At 50.1% G+C, this 22,467-nt stretch overlaps 1 protein-coding gene across 1 annotated transcript in view; it reads right to left on the bottom strand.

The window, feature by feature from the left end:
- Positions 1-21,189, bottom strand: part of SCN4A (sodium voltage-gated channel alpha subunit 4) — a gene marked incomplete at its 3' end in the record, with an annotated part of 108,403 nt that extends 87,214 nt beyond the window's left edge. Inside the window, exons 1-5 of the mRNA XM_084615486.1 lie at positions 20,917-21,189; positions 10,981-11,108; positions 5,566-5,646; positions 4,649-4,777; positions 646-737 (exon numbers count right to left, since the gene is read on the bottom strand). Coding sequence (XP_084471612.1) covers positions 646-737; positions 4,649-4,777; positions 5,566-5,646; positions 10,981-11,108; positions 20,917-21,180 — 694 coding nt within the window. The 5' untranslated portion in view covers positions 21,181-21,189. The remainder of the gene's footprint in view (positions 1-645; positions 738-4,648; positions 4,778-5,565; positions 5,647-10,980; positions 11,109-20,916) is intronic.
- Positions 21,190-22,467: the final 1,278 nt, after the last annotated feature.

The following is a 22,467-nucleotide window of genomic DNA, read 5'->3' as shown; positions in this document are numbered from 1 at the left end:
GTTTGAGTGCTGGGCAGCTAGCCTAGGCCACCGCTCGCCACTGCCCGGGCTACCGCAGCTACACCTTAGCCCAATGAGGGTGAATGCAAATATGTCTACACGAGCTGGGAACACACGCCAAGCTCCAAGTGTAGACAGTCAAAGCCTGAAACGTACGCCTTTTTGTAAAAGACGGAAAATAATATGAAACATTTAAATGCATTTTCCTCAAAGTTTTCCAAAAAAAATCACTTTGGGCCATGGAGAATGTCAGCTCAAAAAGACATTTTTTTTTGCAAAGTTATGCACCAGCGGAAGCAGGGTGTTATAACCGGGCTGGCAATGCTGCTGGAGCTTTTAGCACTACCAAAGCCAGAATGCCCCCAGCTCAAAGAAAAATGCCTTCGCCTCCCAACAGGCAAGGGGCCATTGTCTCCACTACCCTCCAACCTGTATAGTTACAGTTACACCAGTGACAGTGAGTGCAAAGGGGGTATAAAGCACTGTCACACAAGAACAGGAGTGTTCCACACTCATTTTGCACTGGTGCACGGGACAATCCAAGGTGCAGGGCAAAGATCTGCAAGCCGGCTGGTTTTTCAAGTTAAAGCTTAAACTGTGGAAAGGAACAGAGATGGTTTGGAAGGCAAATGCTCCTTGACCCACCTGGAATCACGGTGATTGTTTTCAGTGCGCGGAGGACACGGAACGTTCGTAGAGCTGAGACATTTCCCAAATCCACAAACTCTGTGGTGTAACTGTGGAGAGGGGGAAAGACGGATTCAGACTTTGCTCTGCTGTGGCAGCTGGACGTGAGGGGTGTTTTGCTGCACTCTAGGGCATGGTCACTTTCAGAGACAAAAGCAGTAGAGCTGCCAACCTGCAGCATTGCCTCCGAGAGAGCCTATAGCTGTGTGCTGCTCTGAGTGCCTGAAGAGGACTTGTTAGCACTTCACAGCTACTTGCAAAGACTCATGGGGGAAGGTCTGGAGTTGTGTTGCCTTGAGAGGGCTGGGGAAAGCTCCCAGGAGCAAGGTGCCTGTGGTATTGTCTATACTGGGAAGTTTTACACCAGGTGAGCTATACCGATTGATTCCTGACGATGATGATGATAGCACCCTTGAGTTCCAGTCTTGGACCATGGCCCCACTGCACTAGGTGGTGTATGGACACTTAGACAACCCAACCCCCTGCCCCAGCCCAGTGAAAGTGAGTGAGGGTGGGGTAGAGTGAGTCACCAAGGGAGGGGGAATGTAGTGATCGGGGAGCAGGGCCTTGGGGTAGGGGCAAGCTAAGGTGTTAGGTTTTGTGCGATTAGAGAGTTGGCAACACTAATCTGGGAAGGCTGGGAGCCATAGGCATGGTAACTAGGGGTGCGGGGGGTTCTGAAGGACCCCAGATTTTATGTGGGGTCCTGGCTGCTGCCCCTCAACCGGGGCTCCGTTGCTGGCCCCATGCCTGGTGTCCCGGCTGCTGCCCCCGACCCCAGCTGTAGCCCCAGCCTTGGTCCCCTTACCCCTGTCTGGGTCCCCCCTCCCGGAGACATGGCCCTGCTCCCAGCCCCAGCTCTGCAGGGGGCAGGGACAGACATAGACGCGGTAAGAGGGCTGGCTTTCAGCACCGCCACTATTAAAAGTGTTCCAGAGCCACTGGTGGGAGCAGGGGAGGTCGGACTCTACAGCAGCCCCTCTGGGCTGCCACCATTCCATCCCCATGGAGCAGAGAACCCGCTGGGTCCTGCACGGCAAGCAAGGCCTGGTGTTTAACAGTGGAGTCAGCATCACGCCTCCTGGGACCAGAGCTTAGCCCACAGGAGCTGGTACCACCCATCCTGGTCTGCACGGAGCCGGTCGTTGGTGGCCAGCATCATGTCATCAAACTCAGTGGATCAAAATAGTCTTTCATTGTGATTCCCTTTCCAAGTGAAGAGGAGGCCAGAGGAGCGCAAGCATCTTTCCCCTGCCCTTCCCTGCAGGTTGTCCTACAGGAGAGAATCATAGAATCATAGAATATGAGATTTGGAAGGGACCTCAGGAGGTCATCTGGTCCAACCCCCTGCTCAAAGCAGGACCAATTCCCAGTTAAATCATCCCACCTAGGCCTTTGTCAAGTCTGACCTTAAAAACCTCTAAGGAAGGAGATTCCACCACCTCCCTAGGTAACCCATTCCAGTGCTTCACCATCCTCCTAGTGAAAAAGTTTTTCCTAATATCCAACCCTAGGCCTCCCCCACTGCAACTTGAGACCATTACTCCTTGTTCTGTCGTCTGCTACCACTGAGAACAGTCTAGATCCATCTCTTTGGAACCCCCTTTCAGGTCATTGAAAGCAGCTATCAAATACCCCCTCATTCTTCTCTTCCGCAGACTAAACAACCCCAGTTCCCTCAGCCTCTCCTCACAAGTCATGTGTTCCATTTCCCTAGTCATTTTTGTTGCCCTTCCCTGGACTCTCTCCAATTTTTCCACATCCTTCTTGTAGTGTGGGGCCTAAAACTGGACACAGTACTCCAGATGAGGCCTCACCAATGTCGAATAGAGGGGAATGATCACGTCCCTTGATCTGCTGGCAATGCCCCTACTTATGCATCCCAAAATGCCATTGGTCTTCTTGGCAACAAGGGCACACTCTTGACTCATATCCAGCTTCTCGTCCACTATAACCCCTAGGTCCTTTTCTGCAGAACTGCTGCTGAGCCATTCGGTCCCTAGTCTGTAGCGGTGCATGGGATTCTTCCGTCTTAAGTGCAGGATTCTGCACTTGTCCTTGTTGAACCTCATCAGATTTCTTTTGGCCCAATCCTCTAATTTGTCTAGGGCCCTCTGTATCCTATGCCTACCCTCCAGCGTACCTACCTCTCCTCCCAGTTTAGTGTCATCTGCAAACTTGCTGGGGGTGCAATCCACACCATCCTCCAGATCATTTATGAAGATATTGAACAAAACCGGCCCTAGGACTGACCCTTGGGGCACTCCACTTGATACCGGCTGCCAACTAGACATGGAGCCATTGATCACTACCCGTTGAGCCCGACAATCTAGCCAACTTTCTATCCACCTTATAGTCCATTCATCCAGCCCATACTTCTTTAACTTGCTGGCAAGAATACTGTGGGAGACTGTGTCAAAAGCTTTGCTAAAGTCAAGAAACAACACGTCCACCGCTTTCCCCTCATCCACAGAGCCAGTTATTTCATTATAGAAGGCAATTAGATTAGTCAGGCATGACTTGTCCTTGGTGAATCCATACTGACTGTTTCTGATCACTTTTCTCTCCTCTAAGTGCTTCAGAATTGATTCCTTGAGGACCTGCTCCATGATTTTTCCAGGGACTGAGGTGAGGCTGAGTGGCTTGTAGTTCTCAGGATCCTCCTTCTTCCCTTTTTTAAAAAGAGAGTCTCTCTTTTTTCCCATCTGTAAAATGGGGAGAAGGAGCCTTCGCCAGAGGGCCCTGCAGGTATAGAATCCAGGGCTGCTGAGCTACCAGGCAGCCAGCACCTCCAGGCTGTCCCCCAGCAGCAGCTCTTCCCAGCTCGTGTGCCATGTCCCATGACTGGCTGAGATCAACTTAGGGGTTTGATAGGCAGCAGCCTCATGGCTCCTGTTTGGCTCCCGGCTCTATACAAACCCAAGGGGCATTCCAGCAGATGTCCATGATGGTTCCTGTTCTGTGCTCTTGAAACTCTTGGCTTGACCTCGGCTTGTTCTGGACTTTGCGCCTGACTCAGACCCTGAAAAGTTACTTGGATTCTGTCCCTTGGTATCGACCCTGGCCCAGAATGGACCGGGAACTCCTCAGCTACTCCCAGCCTCTGCTGGGACCCTGATGGACCCTACTCCACGCAGCGGCTGCCGAACCTGCAAAGCATTTTCAGACCCTCGGATGAGGGAGCAGCGCTGCAGGAGTGAGAAGGCTGCATGAAGGAGATGGACAATACTTGCTACAGTGACTTGCTAAACCTTATTAGCTAAACTAATTTGACTCTGCTTGGATGGAAACACCATCTGAGGGACTGTGAATGAGGAGCAAGGCTGAACCTGAAAGGTCAAAGCATGGGGAGCCAAGCAGTGGCGTGAGGCAGTCAACAGGGTTAGGACTGGTCGGATTTAACATCTTCACTGCCCACCTGGAAGAGGGAGCAGCCGGCACATTAACCAGTCCCTGCGAATATTGAAGGGGTGTGGTGTGAACACTAGTGAGGACAGAGAAATAATAGGAAGAGATTCACTGCAGAGAGACTAGAAATATGGGTAGGAAGTAGCACAATTTGATTCTTCCTGGGCAAAGTGAGGTAACAAGCCAGGCCTGACTGAGAGGGACAGGCTAGGTGACCATAGGGGGCCACCAACCAGAGCAAAACCCCAAGTGTAGACAAGGAAAGTCACAATATGCCCCAGTGACGTTTAACCCTGCTTGGCACTGGGGTTAGCTCCACCAATGCAATCACAGCTCTCCTTGTCTACATTTAGGGTGTGGCTACTTTAGTGATTGGCCATCCAGTGCAGGAATTGGGGCATACCCCCACTGTAGACTATACCAGCTCTAACATCTGTGGCTAACATCTGTGGCTTTCCAGACATTTGTTTCCAATTCATCCTATACCACAGATGTTACAACTTGGTTAGCTGGGCTTCCTGCCTGTGCCACGTCCCTTACTGAGTATACTTACGCCATAACGATAACACTGAAATCCAGCCAGTTCCATGGGTCGCGTAGGAATGTAAATTGGTCAATGCAAAATCCTCTGGCTACTATCTTTATCATGGACTCGAAGGTGTATATCCCAGTGAAGGTGTATCTGAAAGCAGAAACAGTGACTTATGGTAAGTAGACAAGACAAGCAGCTCAAAGGGAAAACTATCCAAGACACTTGCAAAAATGTTATGTGTATGTGGGAAAAATGGGTCCTGGGACCTTCATGGGAAAAGGGTTGGAAAATATGTCTTATCAGTCATTTCCCATGACTGCTGACAGCAGCTGAGCTCTGCTAGCATTAGCAAAATTGGGAACGTTAATACAGATGGGCCACTCACTACCAGCACTACTTTCAGCACCAGGGGCCGGATTTCCAAATGAGCTCAGCATGGTGAAGGCACGCAAGGTCTGGGCCATTAGTGTCACCACCGGGGCTGCTGGATGTTTTGAAAACTTCAGCCCCTGTTTAGGCGCCTAAATGGGAGGCTCTTTGGAAAATCTGGCACTGATAGTGGGCACTGAGCCCTGGTAATCTGGCCCCAAATTTTGGGTGCTGAGTCCTCAAAAACCTGCTGCCTGCTCGGAGCCCTGTCTGTCCTGCAGCTGAGCTGCAGTGAGTAGTGGTGGGAGGCTGTTCAGAAATGTGCCCATGGTTGCAAAGTCTAGAGCTGGACACAAACTTGGGTTCTGAGATCACAAACATGGCGATAGCTCAGTCCAGGGGTCTCCAAACTACACATGCCTATTTCCAAAGGCCCCTTCACCCCTTTCCCTCAGGCCCCTCTCCGATAAGCGGGACAGATTTCTGTAGAGAGCAGCCATGCAGCGAAAGGGGCCGCCCTCTCCAGTGCCATCAGGAGGCCAAGCTGCGATGGGAGGAAAGGAACTTACTCCACGTTCTTGGCCCACGGTGGCGGGTCACTCATTGCCATGAACACACAGTTGGTCAAAATGGTGATCATGATAAACATGCTGAATAATTTATAACCAGGTCAAGGAAAATCTTTCTGGGCATGTCACAGGCTCCCCTCTTCCCCCGAGTCCTCTCCAAGGCCGGGTGCAGCGGTAAGAGCACATGCAGCGTTCCCCTCCATCCCAGCCCTGGAGTGCGGCTCCCAGACGAGATGCCTGGCGTTTCAGAACAACGCAGAGATGAAGAAAGCTTAAACTATTTCACCAGTGTCCCTCTTCACTATGGTCGCTTCTCCACCTCCAGCCACATCCACAGCCTGCCCCAAGCCCCAGCCCTTCCTGGCATCCCTTGGCCCTCCTCTCCCCTTCCCAACCCCCAACCTCTAGCCACTTTGCAAACAGGATCTTCCTTTTGGCCCCCCGCCTCTCTCCCTAGCAACCTGCCCCCACCTACTGGGCCCTTCAGGCAGCTGAGATGAGCCCTCACCGCAGGCACTAATGGGCCCCTTAAAGAGATGCTCAGGTTCAGCTAGAGCTATTTGACTCGAAGCAGGAATGAGTTCAGGCAAGCCTGTGAGGTCAGGCTGTGATCACAGTGGTCCCTTCTGGCCTTAAAAATCTCTGACTCTCCTGACCAGAGCAGGTGAACACTTCTCTGTTCATATTCTCCTTGCACACCTTGCTGCCCTCACTGACCTGACCGCCTCTGCCCTATCTCCTCCTGCCCGTGACCCCTCAGCTCCTAGTACACGCTGCACCTGCTGGCAGCTGGAGAACTCCCTCCTAGGCAGGGCCAGATTTATACCTTGCGTGCCCCTAGGCAGGGTCCCCACACCACTCCCGTTGGCTGGGCAGCTGCGGGGGCCCCGGCTTCCAGCTGCCCGGCACTGCTTGCAGGGGCTCAGCTCTCCAGTGTCCCCTGCCGCCTGCGGCTCACAGTTCCAGGCCCCCACCGCCGACCGCAGTGACCAGGAACTGTGGAGTGGACTCTTGTGGCGGCCGGGAGCTGTGGGGTGGCCCCCAGTGCTCGCAGCGGCTCGGACCTCCTAACCGCCACTTTTAACTTTTAGGCACCCCACTGCCCAGCGCCCCTCTGTCTACAGACCCTCCACTGCCCAGCACCCCGAAACACACAAACCTCCTCTACTCCCCACTGCCCAGCGTCCCGCACAAACTCCCCACTACCCAGCATCCCCCACCCCCTCACTGCCCAGATCCCCCCCACAAGCCCCTTCAGAGACCCACTCTCCCGTGTCTTGCCCTCTGGCCACACTCACTGGCCCCGCTGGGAGGTGACTGTGTCCACTGGGTTAAGTTAGGAGTGCTCCAGCAGGGCTGTGTGGGGCTGTCTCCCCCTCAGCTGGCCCCAACCCCTGCCAGGACCTGGGAGCGGCAAAAATTGCATTTTTAGGCACCCCTAGAATGCCGGCGTCCCTAGGCATGTGCCCAATGAGAAATCCGGCCTTGCTCCTAGATCCCCTTCAGTCTGGCTTTTGTCTTCCCCCAACCCCCCCACAACATCTCTGCTCCTCTTCCTGGCTGGGCCTCCTCTTCCTGGCTGTTCCCCATCCCTCAGTATCTCTGTGGCCTTTGATGCTCTCAGTCACTCTTTCCTTCCTTGACCTGCGCAGGACTGGGACAAGTACCTGTCCCACCTGCGGTACAGGGAAGTGCCCCAGGAATCCATAGTCTTCCTCCCTTTCGAGCTGTTGTATGGGAGGAGAGTGAGGGGACCCCCTGGACCTGGTAAGGGATGATTGGGAGGAGAAGTGGGAAGATCCCCTGGTGGACCTTTTCCCTGAGATAGGAGCCAATCCTCCCATCAGGTGTCCCCTGTTCAGAGTCACTGGGAAAACAGCCCAGAACTTGGAGAGAGAGGTCAAGGACATGCTGGCTTTAGAGGGGATCCAGCCGTTCAACAGCCCATGGGCTCACTCGTGGGGCTGGTCCCCAAGAAAGATGGGTCGATCCGATTCTGTGGGGACTATCGGAAACTTAATGCCATCACCATGTCCAATGCCTACCCCATGCCTAGGCTTGGTGAGATTCTAGACAAGCTGTGGGGGTGGGGGTGGGGCTCATTACCTTTCTACTATGGATCACCCCAAAGGCGACTGGCAGGTGCCTTTGGACCCAGATCCAGGTTGAAATCTGCCTTCACCACCCCTTTGGGGCTCTTTGAGTTCCTGGTCCTGTCTTTTGACCTCAAGGGAGCTTTGGCCACCTACCAGCGCTGGGTGGATCAGTTACTGAGGGGGATGGAGAACTTGGCCCTAGTATACACTGATGATATTTGTGTCTCTAGCCAGACCTGGGAGGAACACGTGTCCCAGGTGAAGAGGGTGCTGGGCTGCCTCAAGGAGGCAGGACTGACGGTAAAAGCTGGAAAGTGCAAGGTGGGGAGGGCAGAGGTGTCGTACCTGGGCCACAAGGTTTGGAGTGGCTGCCCAAGCCTGGAGCTGGCCAAGGTGGAGACGATCAGAGGTTGGCCTGTTCCCCAGACCAAGAAACAGGTCCAGGCCTTTGTTGGGATGGCGGGGTACTACCGGAGGTTTGTACCCCACTTTGGCTTGCTAGCTGCCCCCAGCACTGAGCTATGTAAGAAGGGTAAATCAGATGAGGTGGTCTGGACTGAGCAGTGCGAGAGGCCTCTCTGGGCACTGAAGGAGGCTCCAATCCAGGGCCCAGTAAATTTGGTAAAGCCAGACTTTGCCAAGTCCTTTGCAGCATTCACCGATGCCTCAGATGCAGGGCTGAGCGCAGTTCTGATGCAAGCTGTTTGTAAGTGGGGAGACACCCCATCAGGTACCTGAGCAAGAAGCTGCAGTCCTGGGAGCAGAACTATGTGGCCATCGAGAAGAAATGCCTGGCCATGGGGCAGGCCCTTGAAAAGCTGCAGCCGTATCTATTGTGTGGCGCTGTGCTGTGTACACTGACCCCTCTCCCCCGATGTGGCTGCATCCAATGAAAGGGGCTGATGCCGAGCTGCTGGTGACAGAGACACCTGGTCAGAGGATGGCCAAGGTCAGGAAGGGGGCTCTTAACCAAGAGAGCCCGAATCGCAGCCCTCCAGACTGGAGCGCTGGGAGAACACCCGATCTCAGTTTGAACCCCAGGGGTTTTGGGGTGACAAAAGGGCCCGGGCCACATAAACCTTTCCACATGTGGCCTGCGAGGGCCATCAAGCACACCTAACCTAAGGGAGGGCGTGAAACTGGAAGGGCCTGGTCTCACTCCCACCAAGGAATGGGAAAGATGCTGGGGCATCCATGGGAATGTTGGTGGGTTCAAACTTCCCCAGGTCACCGGCTAAAGTGACCCCACTCAGTTCAGTCTCGAAGGGGGGAGAGATGTGACGAAGTGGAGATGTTCTTAATGTTTTCTCTGAATACTGTGTGGGTACCTCAGTTTCCCCTATACATTTCTTAAGTATCTAGATGATGGGATAATGGTGTGTGCTTGTTGCAGAACCCTAGAGGGCCAGTGTGATGCTGTATGCACAGAGAATGGCTGACACGCTGTCTCCTGGCAATGGATGGCCTGGGCCCCTCCCCTGCAAAGGTGCCAACCGAAGGTGTTGGAGAACAAAGAGATCAGGTGGCCTCCTGGCCTGGGAAAGAGACAAAGGCCAGAGGAGGGGCTGGAGAGGGTTTCAGTTTAGAGCTGGCTGGGGAAACGGAGGAAGGCCCAGAACTGGGGTCTGGGTTCCCTACCCGCCAAGATGGACGTGACTGAGGGTCCTGTTTTCCGTACTTACAAGCTCTGTTTTGGACTGTGTTCCTGTCATCTAATAAACCTTCTTGTTTTACTGGCTGGCTGAGAGTCACAGTGAATCGCAGGAAGTGGGGGGTGGAGGGCCCTGACTCCCCCACACTCTGCGATGATTAGGGTTGGAAGAGACCTGAGGAGGTCATCTAGTCCAACCCCCTGCTCAAAGCAGGACCAGCACCAACTAAATCATCCCACCCAGGCCTTTGTCAAGCCGGGCCTTAAAAACCTCTAAGGATGGAGATTCCACCACCTCCCTAGGTAACCCATTCCAGTGCTTCACCACCCTCCGAGTGAAATAGTGTTTCTTAATATCCAACCTAGACCTCCCCCACTGCAACTTGTTCTGTCATCTGCCACCACTGAGAACAGCCTAATTCCATCCTTTTTGGAACCCCCCCTTCAGGTAGCTGAAGGCTGCTATCAAATCCCCCCTTACTCTTCTCTTCTGCAAACTAAATAACCCCAGTTCCCTCAGCCTCTCCTCATAAGTCATGTGCTCCAGCCCCCTTTAATCATCAAGTGATCCATCCCCTGTCGCCCATTCCCAGCTTCTGGCAAACAGGTTAAGGACACCATCCCTGCCCATCCTGGCTTATAGCCATTGATGGACCTATCGTCCAGGAACTTATCTAGTTCTTTTTGGAACCCTGTTATAGTCTTGGCCTTCATAACATCCTCTGGCAAGGAGTTCCACAGGCTGACTGTGTGTTGTGTGAAGAAATACTTCCTTTTGTTTGTGTTAAACCTGCTGCCTATTAATTTCATTTGGTGACCCCTAGTTCTTGTGTTATGAGGAGTAAATAACACTTCCTTATTTACTTTCTCCCTACCAGTCATGGTTTTATAGACCTCTATCATATCCCCCCCCTTAGTCGTCTCTTTTCCTAGCTGAAAAGTCCCAGCCCTTTTAATCTCTTTTCATATGGAAGCTGTTCTATAGTTGAGTAGTTTTGTATCATCAGCAAATTTTGCCACCTCACTGTTTACCCTTTTTTCAGATCATTTATGAATACACTGAATAGGACTAGTCCCAGTACAGAACCTGCGGGACACCACTATTTACCTCTCTCCATTCTGAAAACTGACCATGTATTTGTTTCCTATCTTTTAACCAGTTACCAATCCAAGAGAGGACCTTCCCACTTATCCCATGACAGCTTACTTTGCTTAAGAGCCTTTGGTGAGGGACCTTTCTGAAAATCTAAGTACACTATATCCACTGGATCCTCCTTTCCCACATGATTGTTGACCCTCTCAAAGAATTCTAGTAGATTGGTGAGGCATGATTTCCCTTTACAAAAACCATGTTGACTTTTCCCCAACAAATTATGTTCATCTATGTGTCTGACAATTTTGTTCTTTACTATAGGTTCAACCAGTTTGCCTGGTACTGAAGTCTAGGCTCACTGGCCTGTAATTGCCAGGATCGAGGCGATCCTGGATGGAACCTTTTTAAAAAAATGGTGTAACATTAGCTACTCTACAGTCATCTGGTACCGGAGCTGATTTAAGCGATAGGTTACATACCACAGTTAGTAGTTCTGCAATTTCATATCCGAGTTCCTTCAGAACTCTTGGGTGAATCCCATCTGGGCCTGATGACTTACTACTGTTTAATTTATGAAAGGATATGAATGTATAAGCACTTTGATGGCACCTCTCCTGAGGGGATTGAAGGGTCCCAGCATGTATAGGGCCGGGGTTGCGCTGAACCGGAAGATTGCTTTTCCTTTGTTTAGGACGATGAATGTCTGAAAAACAAAGAGAGAAGGAAGATTCATTATTCCCTCCTTACAACACACACACAAGCCAAACAAACAAAAACATAAGGCTACCCCAAGCAGAGCTTTTATGTCCAAAATCAAGTCAGCAGCTCCATGAATCTCACTATGGACTATGCTATTGCTAATACATTTCACTGGATGGTGCTCAGATCCTAGGTGATGGGCAGAAGGATAAAACCTTAAGCTAGAGTGCTAGATGTTGGTGGATATCTGAATGATCAGTGTATAACTTTAGCTTCAACTGATTATTAGCATGGCTGCTAATGGTGTCATCTATAGGTCATGTAAAAATCAAGTTTCCACAATAGCTTCATGTTTTCAGATGTTCATAATTTTTGAGATCTCCGGAGATGAAATTTTCCATACTTGGTCTCTTTTCAAATGAGAATATTGGCTCGTGCTAATGATAATCAATGGTAATGACTGTTGCTTAATCAGGGCTATATTAGAATAATTTAGCTGATATTGAGTAGTTCAAATGTCAAACTGCTTCTACCGTGAAAAATGTCTTTATATAAAAAGTATTGAGGGGGTTTCTACATCTATTATGTCTCAATGACACCAGTTCAAATGTGCTGTTTAACACATTAAAAGTTGTTGTTTTTTCTAGCTGCCAGCCTTGCAAACTCAACCTGGGATCTGAGAGTCAAGCTGGGAAACTTCATGGGCCACTCTGGCTTTAGACAAACTAAGCAGTTGCCCAGGGTGGCAGATTTCTGGAAGAAATGATTTTTTGAGCGGCATTGTGAGCGGCATTTGAGCAGCGTGCTCCCGATCACAACACTGTCTCAGATTTGGCCCAGATGCCCCTCTGTAATGGCAGCAGGGAAGGTTTAGGGGCCAAGGGCAGCACCTGTCCCCCCCGCCTTCTTCAGGTTCTCAAAAATGGTGGGGGGGGCAGTGGCCTTAGGTACCCCCTATCTCCATTGCCTATGAAGAGGGGGGCGGCACACTGAAGTTTTGCCTAGGGTGGCACTTTGTCTTGAGTGATCTCTGGGGTTCTTTCCATCTTTCTTGTGCGCATCAGATTCCATTGTCAGTGACATCTGTACACCTTGTTAGCCTCCTGGGCATCTATTTCCCATGAAGGACAATATAATAGCACGTCAGTTTTCCTACAACCTCAGATGCAGATGCATAGCGCCTTACTGTGCTGGAGGCTACTCAGTGTGTGCCAGGCAAGGAAAGCCCATGCAAATCATTCACAGAGCTGGTCAAATATCGGAAGAAAACTAGTCATAGATTTTTAAGGCCAGACGGGACCATTATGACCCTCTAGTCTGACCTCCTGCTGGACACAGGCCAGAGAACCCCACCCAGTAATTATTTCAGCAAGCCAATAACTTCTGTCTGAGCTATTCATGGAAGTCTGGCATGTAAACAGGGAAGTTTATGGAAGATGACACTAGCCGTGGTAGAATCTGGAGCGGCGGCAGCTGACTAAGGGGTACAGTCATAGCCTCAGGAGCCTGCTCCAGGTCTCAGATCTTCACTATTAATTTTTGGTGGAGCAGGGCATTGTGTGGAGGTGAAGGGCAGGAGCCGGTTACTGGGAGAGCTGTTAAGATCCTGCTGGGCTTTAGGAGCAGAGGTGGATTAAGGTCTCCTGGGGCCCTGGGCCAGAGCAAGTGGGCACGCCCTGGCACCGGAACCGTCGCCCTGCCCCACCGCTTCCGCCTGTGGTCCCACCCCCATTCCTCCCCTTCCACCGGTGACCCCACCCACAGCCCCACTCCTTTCTGCCCCTTCCCCCATGGCCCTGGCCCTGTTCCACCCATGGCCCCATCCCATTCTGCCCCTTCCCCCATAGCCCTGCCCCCACTCTACTCCCTTCCCTCGTGGCCCCACCCCCATTTCGCCCAGAGTTGCTCCTCATTCTGCTCCCCTCGCAGCCCCGCCCTCCATTGACAACTTTCTGCCCCCTGCACTGCGGTCCCAAGACTGGAGAAGCTCTGTCCCCCCGCCAGGGCCTGGGGCCGCAGCCAGGGTCTGGGTGCTGGGGATTCCCCTGCCCACCTCGTGGCTTCTACCAGGGCTCCGGGCTTCCACCGCCCCATGGCAGATTTCCAATGGTGCGCCCATTTTCACGGGGCCCCTGGGCACGGGCCCCATGGACCCATTGGATAATCCACCACTGGATGGGAGGGCCTGTGATGCTGGCAGGCCAGGTGCCAGCTCTTGCCAAAGCTTTAGGCCTCAGCTGAGCACTGACAAAGTCATTGCTGGAGACCAGTCTGTTTCCCCTGTGGGTCAGGGCTTGTCTGCACGGGCACTTTACAGCGCTGCAAGTTTCTCACTCAGGGGTGTGGAAAGACACCCCCTGAGCGCAGCAAGTTTCAGCGCTGTAAAGTACCAGTGTAGACAGTTCCCCAGCGCTGAGAGCCGCACTCCCAGCACTGGTAGCTACGCCCCCCCATGGAGGTGGTCACTCTGCTGCGACTACACAAGCCGCGGTAGCGCTTTAACATTGCCAGTGTAGACTAGCCCTTAGTGTGGTGGAAATGGGTACTGTTGGATTTATAGCCATGTGTTTAGTGTTTAGACTTTCTGAAATGCTTGTAAGCTGCTGCATGTGGTAGTCTCCTATACTTTCTTTATCACATGCGATACAGTAATATTTAAGTTTTTGCTTTGCCACTGTAAAAAATGTTTGCTCTGAAACTGTGAACCCTGCACGAGGGATCACCTTCTGCCCATCAAGAAGGCTGATCAAAACTAAATGGGCCATTATGGGACATCACAATACAAAGACTTTCTTAATTGCCCCCTTACATCCAAGAAGAGGCTATGTAAAAAAGGGCTCAACTCATCAGCTTGAATTCTGGAAGAAGGGAAATAAAAATAGCTGACCAAGAAAATTTTTAATCTCTTTTGCTTCTTGGAGTCTCACAGGGCTGGAGCTACAAACCAGAAGCAGAGATCTCCAGGCTCAAACTGGGTTAGCCCTAAAAGACATTCAGTGCTGACAGATTACTGCAGCTCTGTCATAGAATCATAGAATATCAGGGTTGGAAGGGACCTCAGGAGGTCATCTAGTCCAACTTCCTGCTCAAAGCAGGACCGATCGCCAATTAAATCATCCCAGCCAGGGCTTTGTCAAGCCTGACCTTAAAAACTTCTAGGGAAGGAGATTCCAGCACCTCCCTAGGTAACACATTCCAGTGTTTCACCATCCTCCTAGTGAAAAAGTTTTTCCTAATATCCAACCTAAATCTCCCCCACTGCAACTTGAGACCATTACTCCTTGTTCTGTCATCTGCTACCACTGAGAACAGTCTAGAGCCATCCTCTTTGAAACCCCCTTTCGGGTAGTTGAAAGCAGCTATCAAATCCCCCCTCATTCTTCTCTTCTGAAGACTAAACATCCCCAGTTCCCTCAGCCTCTCCTCATAAGTCATGTGTTCCAGTCCCCTAATCATTTTTGTTGCCCTCCGCTGGACTCTTTCCAATTTTTCCACATCCTTCTTGTAGTGTGGGGCCCAAAACTGGACACAGTACTCCAGATGAGGCCTCACCTTTTGGGACCACAGACTGTAACTTATCAGCGTACATACGTTTGCTTGCTTTAACCATGTTATAACTCTCTCCTTTCTTTTCTTCGTTAGTAAGTCCTTAGACAGATTACGATAGGATTGGCTAAAAGCATTGTCATTGGTATGAGATGGGAGGTATAAATTGACCTGGGGTAAGTGACTGAATATTTTGTGAGCTTTGATGTATACCAGACAACCATAGGTGCCAACTCCTTGGGTGCTCCGGGGCTGGAGCACCCACAGGGAAAAATTGGTGGGTACTCTGCACCCGCTGGCAGCTCCCCACCCCGCCCCCCTGCCCCAGCTCACCACCGCTCTGCCTCGGCCTCCTCCCCTGAGTGTGCCACGTCCCTGCTTCTCCCCCGAGCTCCCAGTGCTTGCCGCACTGCAGCAAATGCTGGGAGGGAGGGGGGAGGAGGGGGAACGCAGCGCGTTCCAGGAAGAGGGGGTGCCGGGGCGGGGATTTGTGGAAGGAGTCCAATGGGGAAGGGAGGGGGCAGAGTTGGGGCAGGGCCTTTGGAGAAGGGGTTGGAATGGGGGGCGGGGCAGGGATGGAGTCAGGGTGGGGGCGAGGCAGGGGCGAGGCCGGAGGCACCAGGAAAAGTTGGCACTTATGCACCCAACTATCACTAAGCCCAACTTGCCTTAGTGGCAAGATAGACTGGATCGCCCAAGGGGGCAGGTAAGACTGTAATAGTACTTTAGGAGGTCACACTTGTTACTGGGTTGGTGAAATCTAATTGTAGAACACACAACTGGTTTGGGGTGTCTGCCCTGCTTCTTGACAGGTTGGCACTCACAGTCGTGAGCCACTCCCAACAGCATGACAGGGTCATAGCATGGAGGGGCTGAGTGGGCCATTAAGAAGGTTGGGAGAAAATCATAAAAAATGGAAAGGGCAAAAATACCGTGTGGTCAGTTGTCTTACCACCCATATCTTTTGTCTGTGTGGTGCGATATTGTTATACTTGTGAGCTCCCTGGGAACAGGGGCCCTGCAATACTATAGATTCTGTAAAGTGCCTAGCACATGGAGAGCACTAAATTAAAACTAGGGCTGGTCAGACATTTTCCATCCAAACCACTTCTCGATGAAAAATTGGATCTTCAACAAAATGATTTTTTTTCATAAAAAGTGTCCACTTCAGTGGAAAATTTTGACTTTTTTCTAAAAAACCAAACATACAGAAACCTAAAAGTTAATGTCCGAAATGTCACCACAATGCTTCATGGGAGTTGTAGTCAGCTGCTTCAGACCCCCATTCTGCCCTATAAGCCAGGCTCCCTAGTCGGACTTCATCTCCCATGATGCACTGCACCCATTGGACTCCCATGATACACTGCAGTTGCTCAGAAAGATGGAGTCAGTTGCTGACAAAAATTACATATAAGAACAATTTTGCCTTATTTTCAGGAGATAGTGTAAATATTGCACAATTCACTGTTAGCTGCTATTTCCTGTGACAGTTTAGAGGATCCATTTGGAGATGCAGCTAAAATTGTGGCTGCTTCTTCAAAGCAGATCTAAATTCCTTTGCTGTGGAGATCCAGTGGGACATTTCAGGAGGTCTCCCATAAACCTTTCCAGGGTTTCCTGATTTTATCCTGGGTCAGACACATAACAAATCAGCCTCACTCCTGCTGTTTCTTCCCTTCTGGTCGTAAAACCAAGAAATGCAAAGAAACAAGCCACACCACATGCCACACAAATCAGCTGAGGGAACATACTATAACAAGATGCCATGGCTTAAGAAATGGCTCAGAGAACATGGCCTGGAGGTACTGGAGAACATGCCACAGAACATATAGAATGTACCATGCCATGCCAAACTAAGGGAATTCTCCTCTCTCTAGAAATAATTAAAAACTCTTTGGACTCTTCAGAAGATATTCTGAACGCAAGGGACCATGTCCAGAAAATCCAGTTCACTAAGCGTCACTAAGAACACCCACGAGCAAACAGCAGAACTATCCTACAGCTCTATGAGAAACTCAGAAACTACACCTGCCCTATGAATTCGATTGCATGTGGAACAGGCCTTTATGCAAGATGTAGTATTGAGCAAGTGATGGACAAATGGGCAGTTTTCTTTAGGTGGGAAAAATCCGATGATATTCACCATGACTTTATCGTGACTCTCACAATACTTTATGTTTTACTTCAAGCCCCAGGTGCTGCAGACAGTCATGGGAGAATCTAGCCCCCATGGCTGCAGAGAAAAGCTTGAAAATGTGACACAAGTGCACCCCAAAATCCGCAAAAAACAGAAGGCAAAGAAAAAGACCCCAGATTTATTATACTTTTTAAAATCTCGTGATTTTTTCAGCCCTGACTCACATTTTTTGAAAGTCTAGCAACTTAGGACTTCAAATATTTTCAGGCTGTCTAGGGGCCTGCTTGGACTTTGGCATAAGTTAGAGCCTCAGAACATCTCTATCTCAAGTTCTGGCTAAAATGCCTGAGAAAAACTGGGAGTGCAGCACACAGCACACACCCCATGCCAGGAGTGGGACTTGGGAGGGAGTCGGGGGAACTGTTTTTGGGTTTTGTTGCATTCTGCAGTGTTCTGCAAAAGAGTCTTGATAATATAAATAGCAACAGCTCTGCCCTGTATCCCAGAATACTCTGCAGCCAAACAAAGGAGAAAATTGATAACACTGTTTATTTCTAGCTGTGCCCACAATGTGCTAAGTGCTTTCTAATTTGAAAAGAAGGTAGATCCCTGCCCCAGAGTTCGCCATCTAAAGACAAACAGACACAATCAAGGGAAGGAGGACAATGTTAAGATATGGCCAAGACAAGGTCATGAGAAGCATTAGCTAGAGTGTTTCGGTAGCATGAAGTGTGTGGGAACCATTTTCGGGGAGAGACGCTCAAGTTAGTTGGCATGTTTATTGAGTTGAGAGTTGAAGAGAATTACAGAGATGGGGCAGTCGTTGAAGAGTTCAAGCTGACAGCAGAGCAGAGACTCTTTGAGAATAGGCAATCTGGAGAATGCTTGTGTAAGCAGTGTCAGGATGAGCTCCACCCTGACAGCTGGTGGTGAGGTGTGGCAAGTTGTGGAAAAGAACTTCAGGGGCCGATCTCATTTGCATAGGCACACCCACCCCGCCTAGAATGAGACCATAGCTGCCCAAATGGTCACTTTGGCTGCTGTGGGATCCCCAGTGTCTCTGTTATTGGGGCAGGAAGAATAAATTGTTATTACCCTGATTACGGGAACTGTGCTTGGAACTGTACTTGGCCTTTTGTTATGATGGAGGGACTCACCATCAACTAAGTAGCACTCGCTAGGCAAGGGACATGGGTTCCAAAACTGTGTGAATGGAGAGAGGCTGGGGACAAGTATTAATACTTGGTGGTATGGGCCCCTTGGTGAGGGCCTTACATGCTAATTGCACTTCCTCCTCGCTCCACTGTGGAATATCAGAGCTAATTTTGATTTCATTAGGAGTCTAGTAATATGCTGCTGAGCTCACTTTGGGCTAATGGTGTATCAGCACTGAGGCTCCCCTGCTACAAGCTGAATTCAGCAAACTCACTAAAAGCTGAAATCACTGAGCGTTGTGTTAAGTAGCGGGGGAGCCTGAAGATCTATTGTGGAGCCGTTTGCGGGACGGCTGGAGCGCCTTGTGGACAGGCTGGTGGAGCAGTTCATGGGACGGCGGGAGCTGCTGGTGGGCCGCGGAGCTGAGTGAAGGAGTTCATGGGGCGGCTGGCGGAGTGGAGCGGAGCGAAGGCCTAGGGAGCTGTGGGGCGGTCAGCTTCAGATCATGTCAGGTGCCTCTTACCTCCGCCCCCATCTCCACCCAGGTTGGGAGGTAAAGCTCTGTAGATAAACCTTTGAACTCTGGGGCTGCCCTGACCAGGGACAGAGACTTTTGGGTCATTGGACTTTTGGGACTTTGGGTGATTTGGGGTTGCTGGACTCAAGAACAAAAGGGAAAGGGTATGCCCCAATTTGCTTGGGGTGAGTTTTTTGCTCATGGGTTGTGTTATGAATCCTGTTGGTGGTGTTTCCCCAACATAATGCCACATTGTTTCTCTCTGTTATTAAAAGGCTTTTTGCTACACTCAGAGTAGGTGCTTGCGAGAGGGAAAGTATTGCCTCTGGGAGGCGCCCAGCGGGGGTGGTATATATTTGTCCCAGGTCACTTGGTGGGGTCTTGAGCCAGTTTGCATTGTGTTATTGGAATGGATCCCCTAGATATTGATAGATCCCCGGCCCTTGTTGCTGCCAACTCTGATGGGCAGAAGGGTTACACTTGTATTGCAAAGGAAAGGAGCCGGAGGTCAGCATAAAGGGTCTGGAACCAGCAGAAATGGGAGAGGAGGAGTCCAATGGAATGATTGGAGGTGTGAGATGTGTAATAATGAAAAAACACCCTGATCATGCACAGCTGACAAGGCTGTGTCAGTCAGGGGGGTGCCATGTTTCTGTGAGTGCCGGGACATGGGGAAGGAGTTGAAAGTACTGTTAGGGTGGTGGTTCTTTTCAAGAAAGCATGGGCAGAGCAGGGGCAGCAGGAAAAGCAGAATGGTCCTGACTCATGATCATTGAAAGTCTTCACCTAATAATACTGGAGAAACGAGGAGCTACGCAGCCTGCACCTTCTCCATGGTGGGATGGGACATTGGGGGGGGGGGGGGGCAGAAGTTCCATTCTAGAGGTGCCATATGATAATCTAGAGTCAATGAAAAGCATTATGTGCTGGCACAGATGGATGTTTATAGTTAAATTATCTCGTTCAGTGACCCCGTCACTGTTAATGGCGTTACACGGATGAATGGTTGCGTGAGGGAGAGGTGAAGCCTTGGAGAGGCAGCCAGACCTACAAGGGCTCATCCAAACCTAGAGCAAGTTGAAAAAATGTTGATGTAACAGTTTTCCACTGAAAAATGCAGTTTTGTCAAAATTCTAATGTGTTGCGGAAATGTGCTGGTTTTAACAAAAAAATTTGATGTGAAAAAGTCAATATTTTGTTTCAAAGGTGTCCTATTTATTTATTTCATTTGGATGATTTATACAATAGTAAAATAATAATTGTAATATTATATTTATATATATCTAATGTTTTGTCTATATTTAAATAAATCAAAATGAAATGAAAAGTTTCAGCACCATTGAAATGGAATGTTTTGGTGGTCCCAAATGAAATTGTTTTTGCAATTTTTGGTTCATGGAAAACTTTGAAGTTTTGGCTTTTTGTTCTGATCCAGAACAACATTTTTGGTAAATGTCTTGATTTCCCACAGAAGGAAATTCTGGTTTGTGACCAGCTCTTTCCAAAGCCTTGTCATTACTCAGACTCTTACCCCCTACATGGCATCAGCTCGTGCCCCCGCTCACGTTTTTGAGGCATCCCCAACCCAATGGGCAGCTTCAAAACCAATGTGGATGAGCTCAGTGGTGAGATGCTTGTAGCAGGCTCAGAACATGTGGTGGGGAGCTCCCAGGTGCTAGATTTCCAAAACCAGGCACTGATTTAGTGAGAGCCCCTGAAGATTATGTGAAGTGACCCAGAGCAAATCCCTATCAACTTTGCCTGCTCCAGAAGGTGGAAATGTGGCAGAAAAGGCACAAATCAGATTCTGCCATTTAGAGATGGGGCCACGGTGCAAACTTTGGATTTGGACCCGGGTTTGGATTCTGGATGTCCCAAAGCTCAGCGGTTTTGGGAGCTGGGATTTTGGGTTAATCCACAGCAAAGACCCATTGGCAGGATTTGGCTCCATTCTGGGTTTGGGAGAGAGCTGGGCAAATAATGAATTTTTTGGGTTTTTGGCAATTCAGAAAAGTAATTTTTTAAGAAGTTTCATTTCAGGCCAAACCAAAAACAAATTTTTAAAAATTTTGGGCTGATTGAAAAGTCAGACCAAGGTGCAAGTGGGGTTAAAACTAAATGTTTCATTTAAACCCAGCTTGACATTTTATGCTTTGATTTTGAGTATTTGACCAAAAGGCAGGCAAAATCCCCGAAATGGGAGGTGGAGGGGTGGCAGCTCCATGGGCAGAGCACTTAGCTGGGATGGGCAAAACCCCGGTTCAATTGTCCCAATGCCAAGACAGGATTTGAATCTGGGTCTCTCTCCTGTTAAAGCTGTTCCATTTTTTACAAATAAACAGTTACTGGGGTTTGGCAGCCCCTGGCCTGAGCAGTCTGGGTAGGACCCATCTCTCTGAGAAGGTGGTGGCTGTCCCTCAGCCCTTTCTCAGCAGGGCCTGGCTCCTACCTCCCTACCTTTTTATCGTTGTAGAAGGGGTCTAGGTCTTCCAAGGGCACCCCGATAAGTTCAGGAGGCAGATCCCCATAAATGCGCGGGAGGGGTTTCCCAGCTTCCAAATCGCTGCTGGCCTTCAGCTCTTCCTCCTCAAGCACTTCCACATGCTGCCGTTTGATCTTGAGCTGTTCCGCTTCAGCAATCCGCTGCTCTATGGCCGCGAGGGACTCGCGCGTGAACGGGCGGAGATTATCAGGACCGGGTACATGTGGCGGGATTGCCATCTTCTCATCCTGCTTTCAGAAACCCTCTGCCTGGGCTGTTGGGAAGGGGAAAACCTGAAACGACAGAAAGGAACAGGTCTGTTTCATGCCACATCAATTTCACATGCAGCTGAGTTTCCTCCATCTGGGATGTGATCCACAATGTGACGTTCTTGTTTCCTCGAGGCGAGCGAGTGACCCTAATTCGAATCCCACAAGACGGCGTAACTGACAGCAGAATACAGCTGCTAGTTCGGCACTATCATAGAGCTATGGTCAGTAACAGGATGTACCGTGCACTCTTGTGTCCGCGTCAGTGGCTAGTGTATGTTCTGTGTCCCGCTCTGAGTCTGCCACCGCTCCGATTAGTGAGCGTGGCTTTTTTGATCCACCTGTAGCACCTCACGCTTTTAGTTCTGGAGACCCCCAGTTTGATCCCTGGTCTGTCGGCCTAGCCGGCAACCATCACACGTGCATTTCCTCACAGTGCTCTAGGAGGTGATCTGCTCCCTGGCATCAGCTGGGACATTTATAAATAAATCCTTAAAACTGAGATCGATATGTTAAATAAACCACACCCAACATCTGTCCCTGCCTCGTCCCCTCCCCTCACTCGATACACTGCCAGCTGCCATGACCCTTGGACTTAGCTTTCAGTCCTTGAGGCACAATTCAGATCCAATTTGTTGTTGTTTATATTAGGGAACTGGACCCCAATCAAGGATCAGCACCCCATGATACCGGGCGCACCACAGACACTTAACAAAGACAGACCCTGCTTCAGGCTGGATCTTGCAGGCACATGGGTGGAAACACACAGATTCATAGATCCCAAGGCCGGAAAGGAGCACTGTGATCATCTTGTCTGACCTCCTTGTCTGACACAGGCCTCAGAACTTTGCCAGAATAATTCCCAGAGCAGGTCTTTCAGAAAAACATCTAGTCTTGACTTTAAAATTGGCAGTGATGGCAAATCCACCACAACCTTTGGGAAATTGTTCCAATGGTTAATTACCCTCCCTCTTAAACATTTACACCTTATTTCCAGTCTGAATCTTTCTAGCTTCAACTTCCAGCCATTGGATTGTGTTAGACCTTCCTCTGCTACATTGAAGAGTCCCTTATTAAATATTTGTTCCCCATGTAGATATTTACAAACTGTAATCAAGTCATCCGGTAGCCTGCTCTTTGTTAAGCTAAATAGATTGAGTTCTCTTGGGTAAATAAAAGACCTGTGGCATGGTCTGCGGCTGGCCCGAGTCAGTTGGCTCGGGTTGTGGGGCTAAAAATTGCAGTGTAAGAATGCAG

This window comes from Lepidochelys olivacea, assembly GCF_965140295.1.
Source record: "Lepidochelys olivacea isolate rLepOli2 genome assembly, chromosome: 27".
In the NCBI taxonomy this organism is placed as follows: domain Eukaryota; kingdom Metazoa; phylum Chordata; order Testudines; family Cheloniidae; genus Lepidochelys; species Lepidochelys olivacea.
Note: the sequence above shows the minus strand (reverse complement) of the source record. Positions and strands in the feature narration are given on the sequence as shown.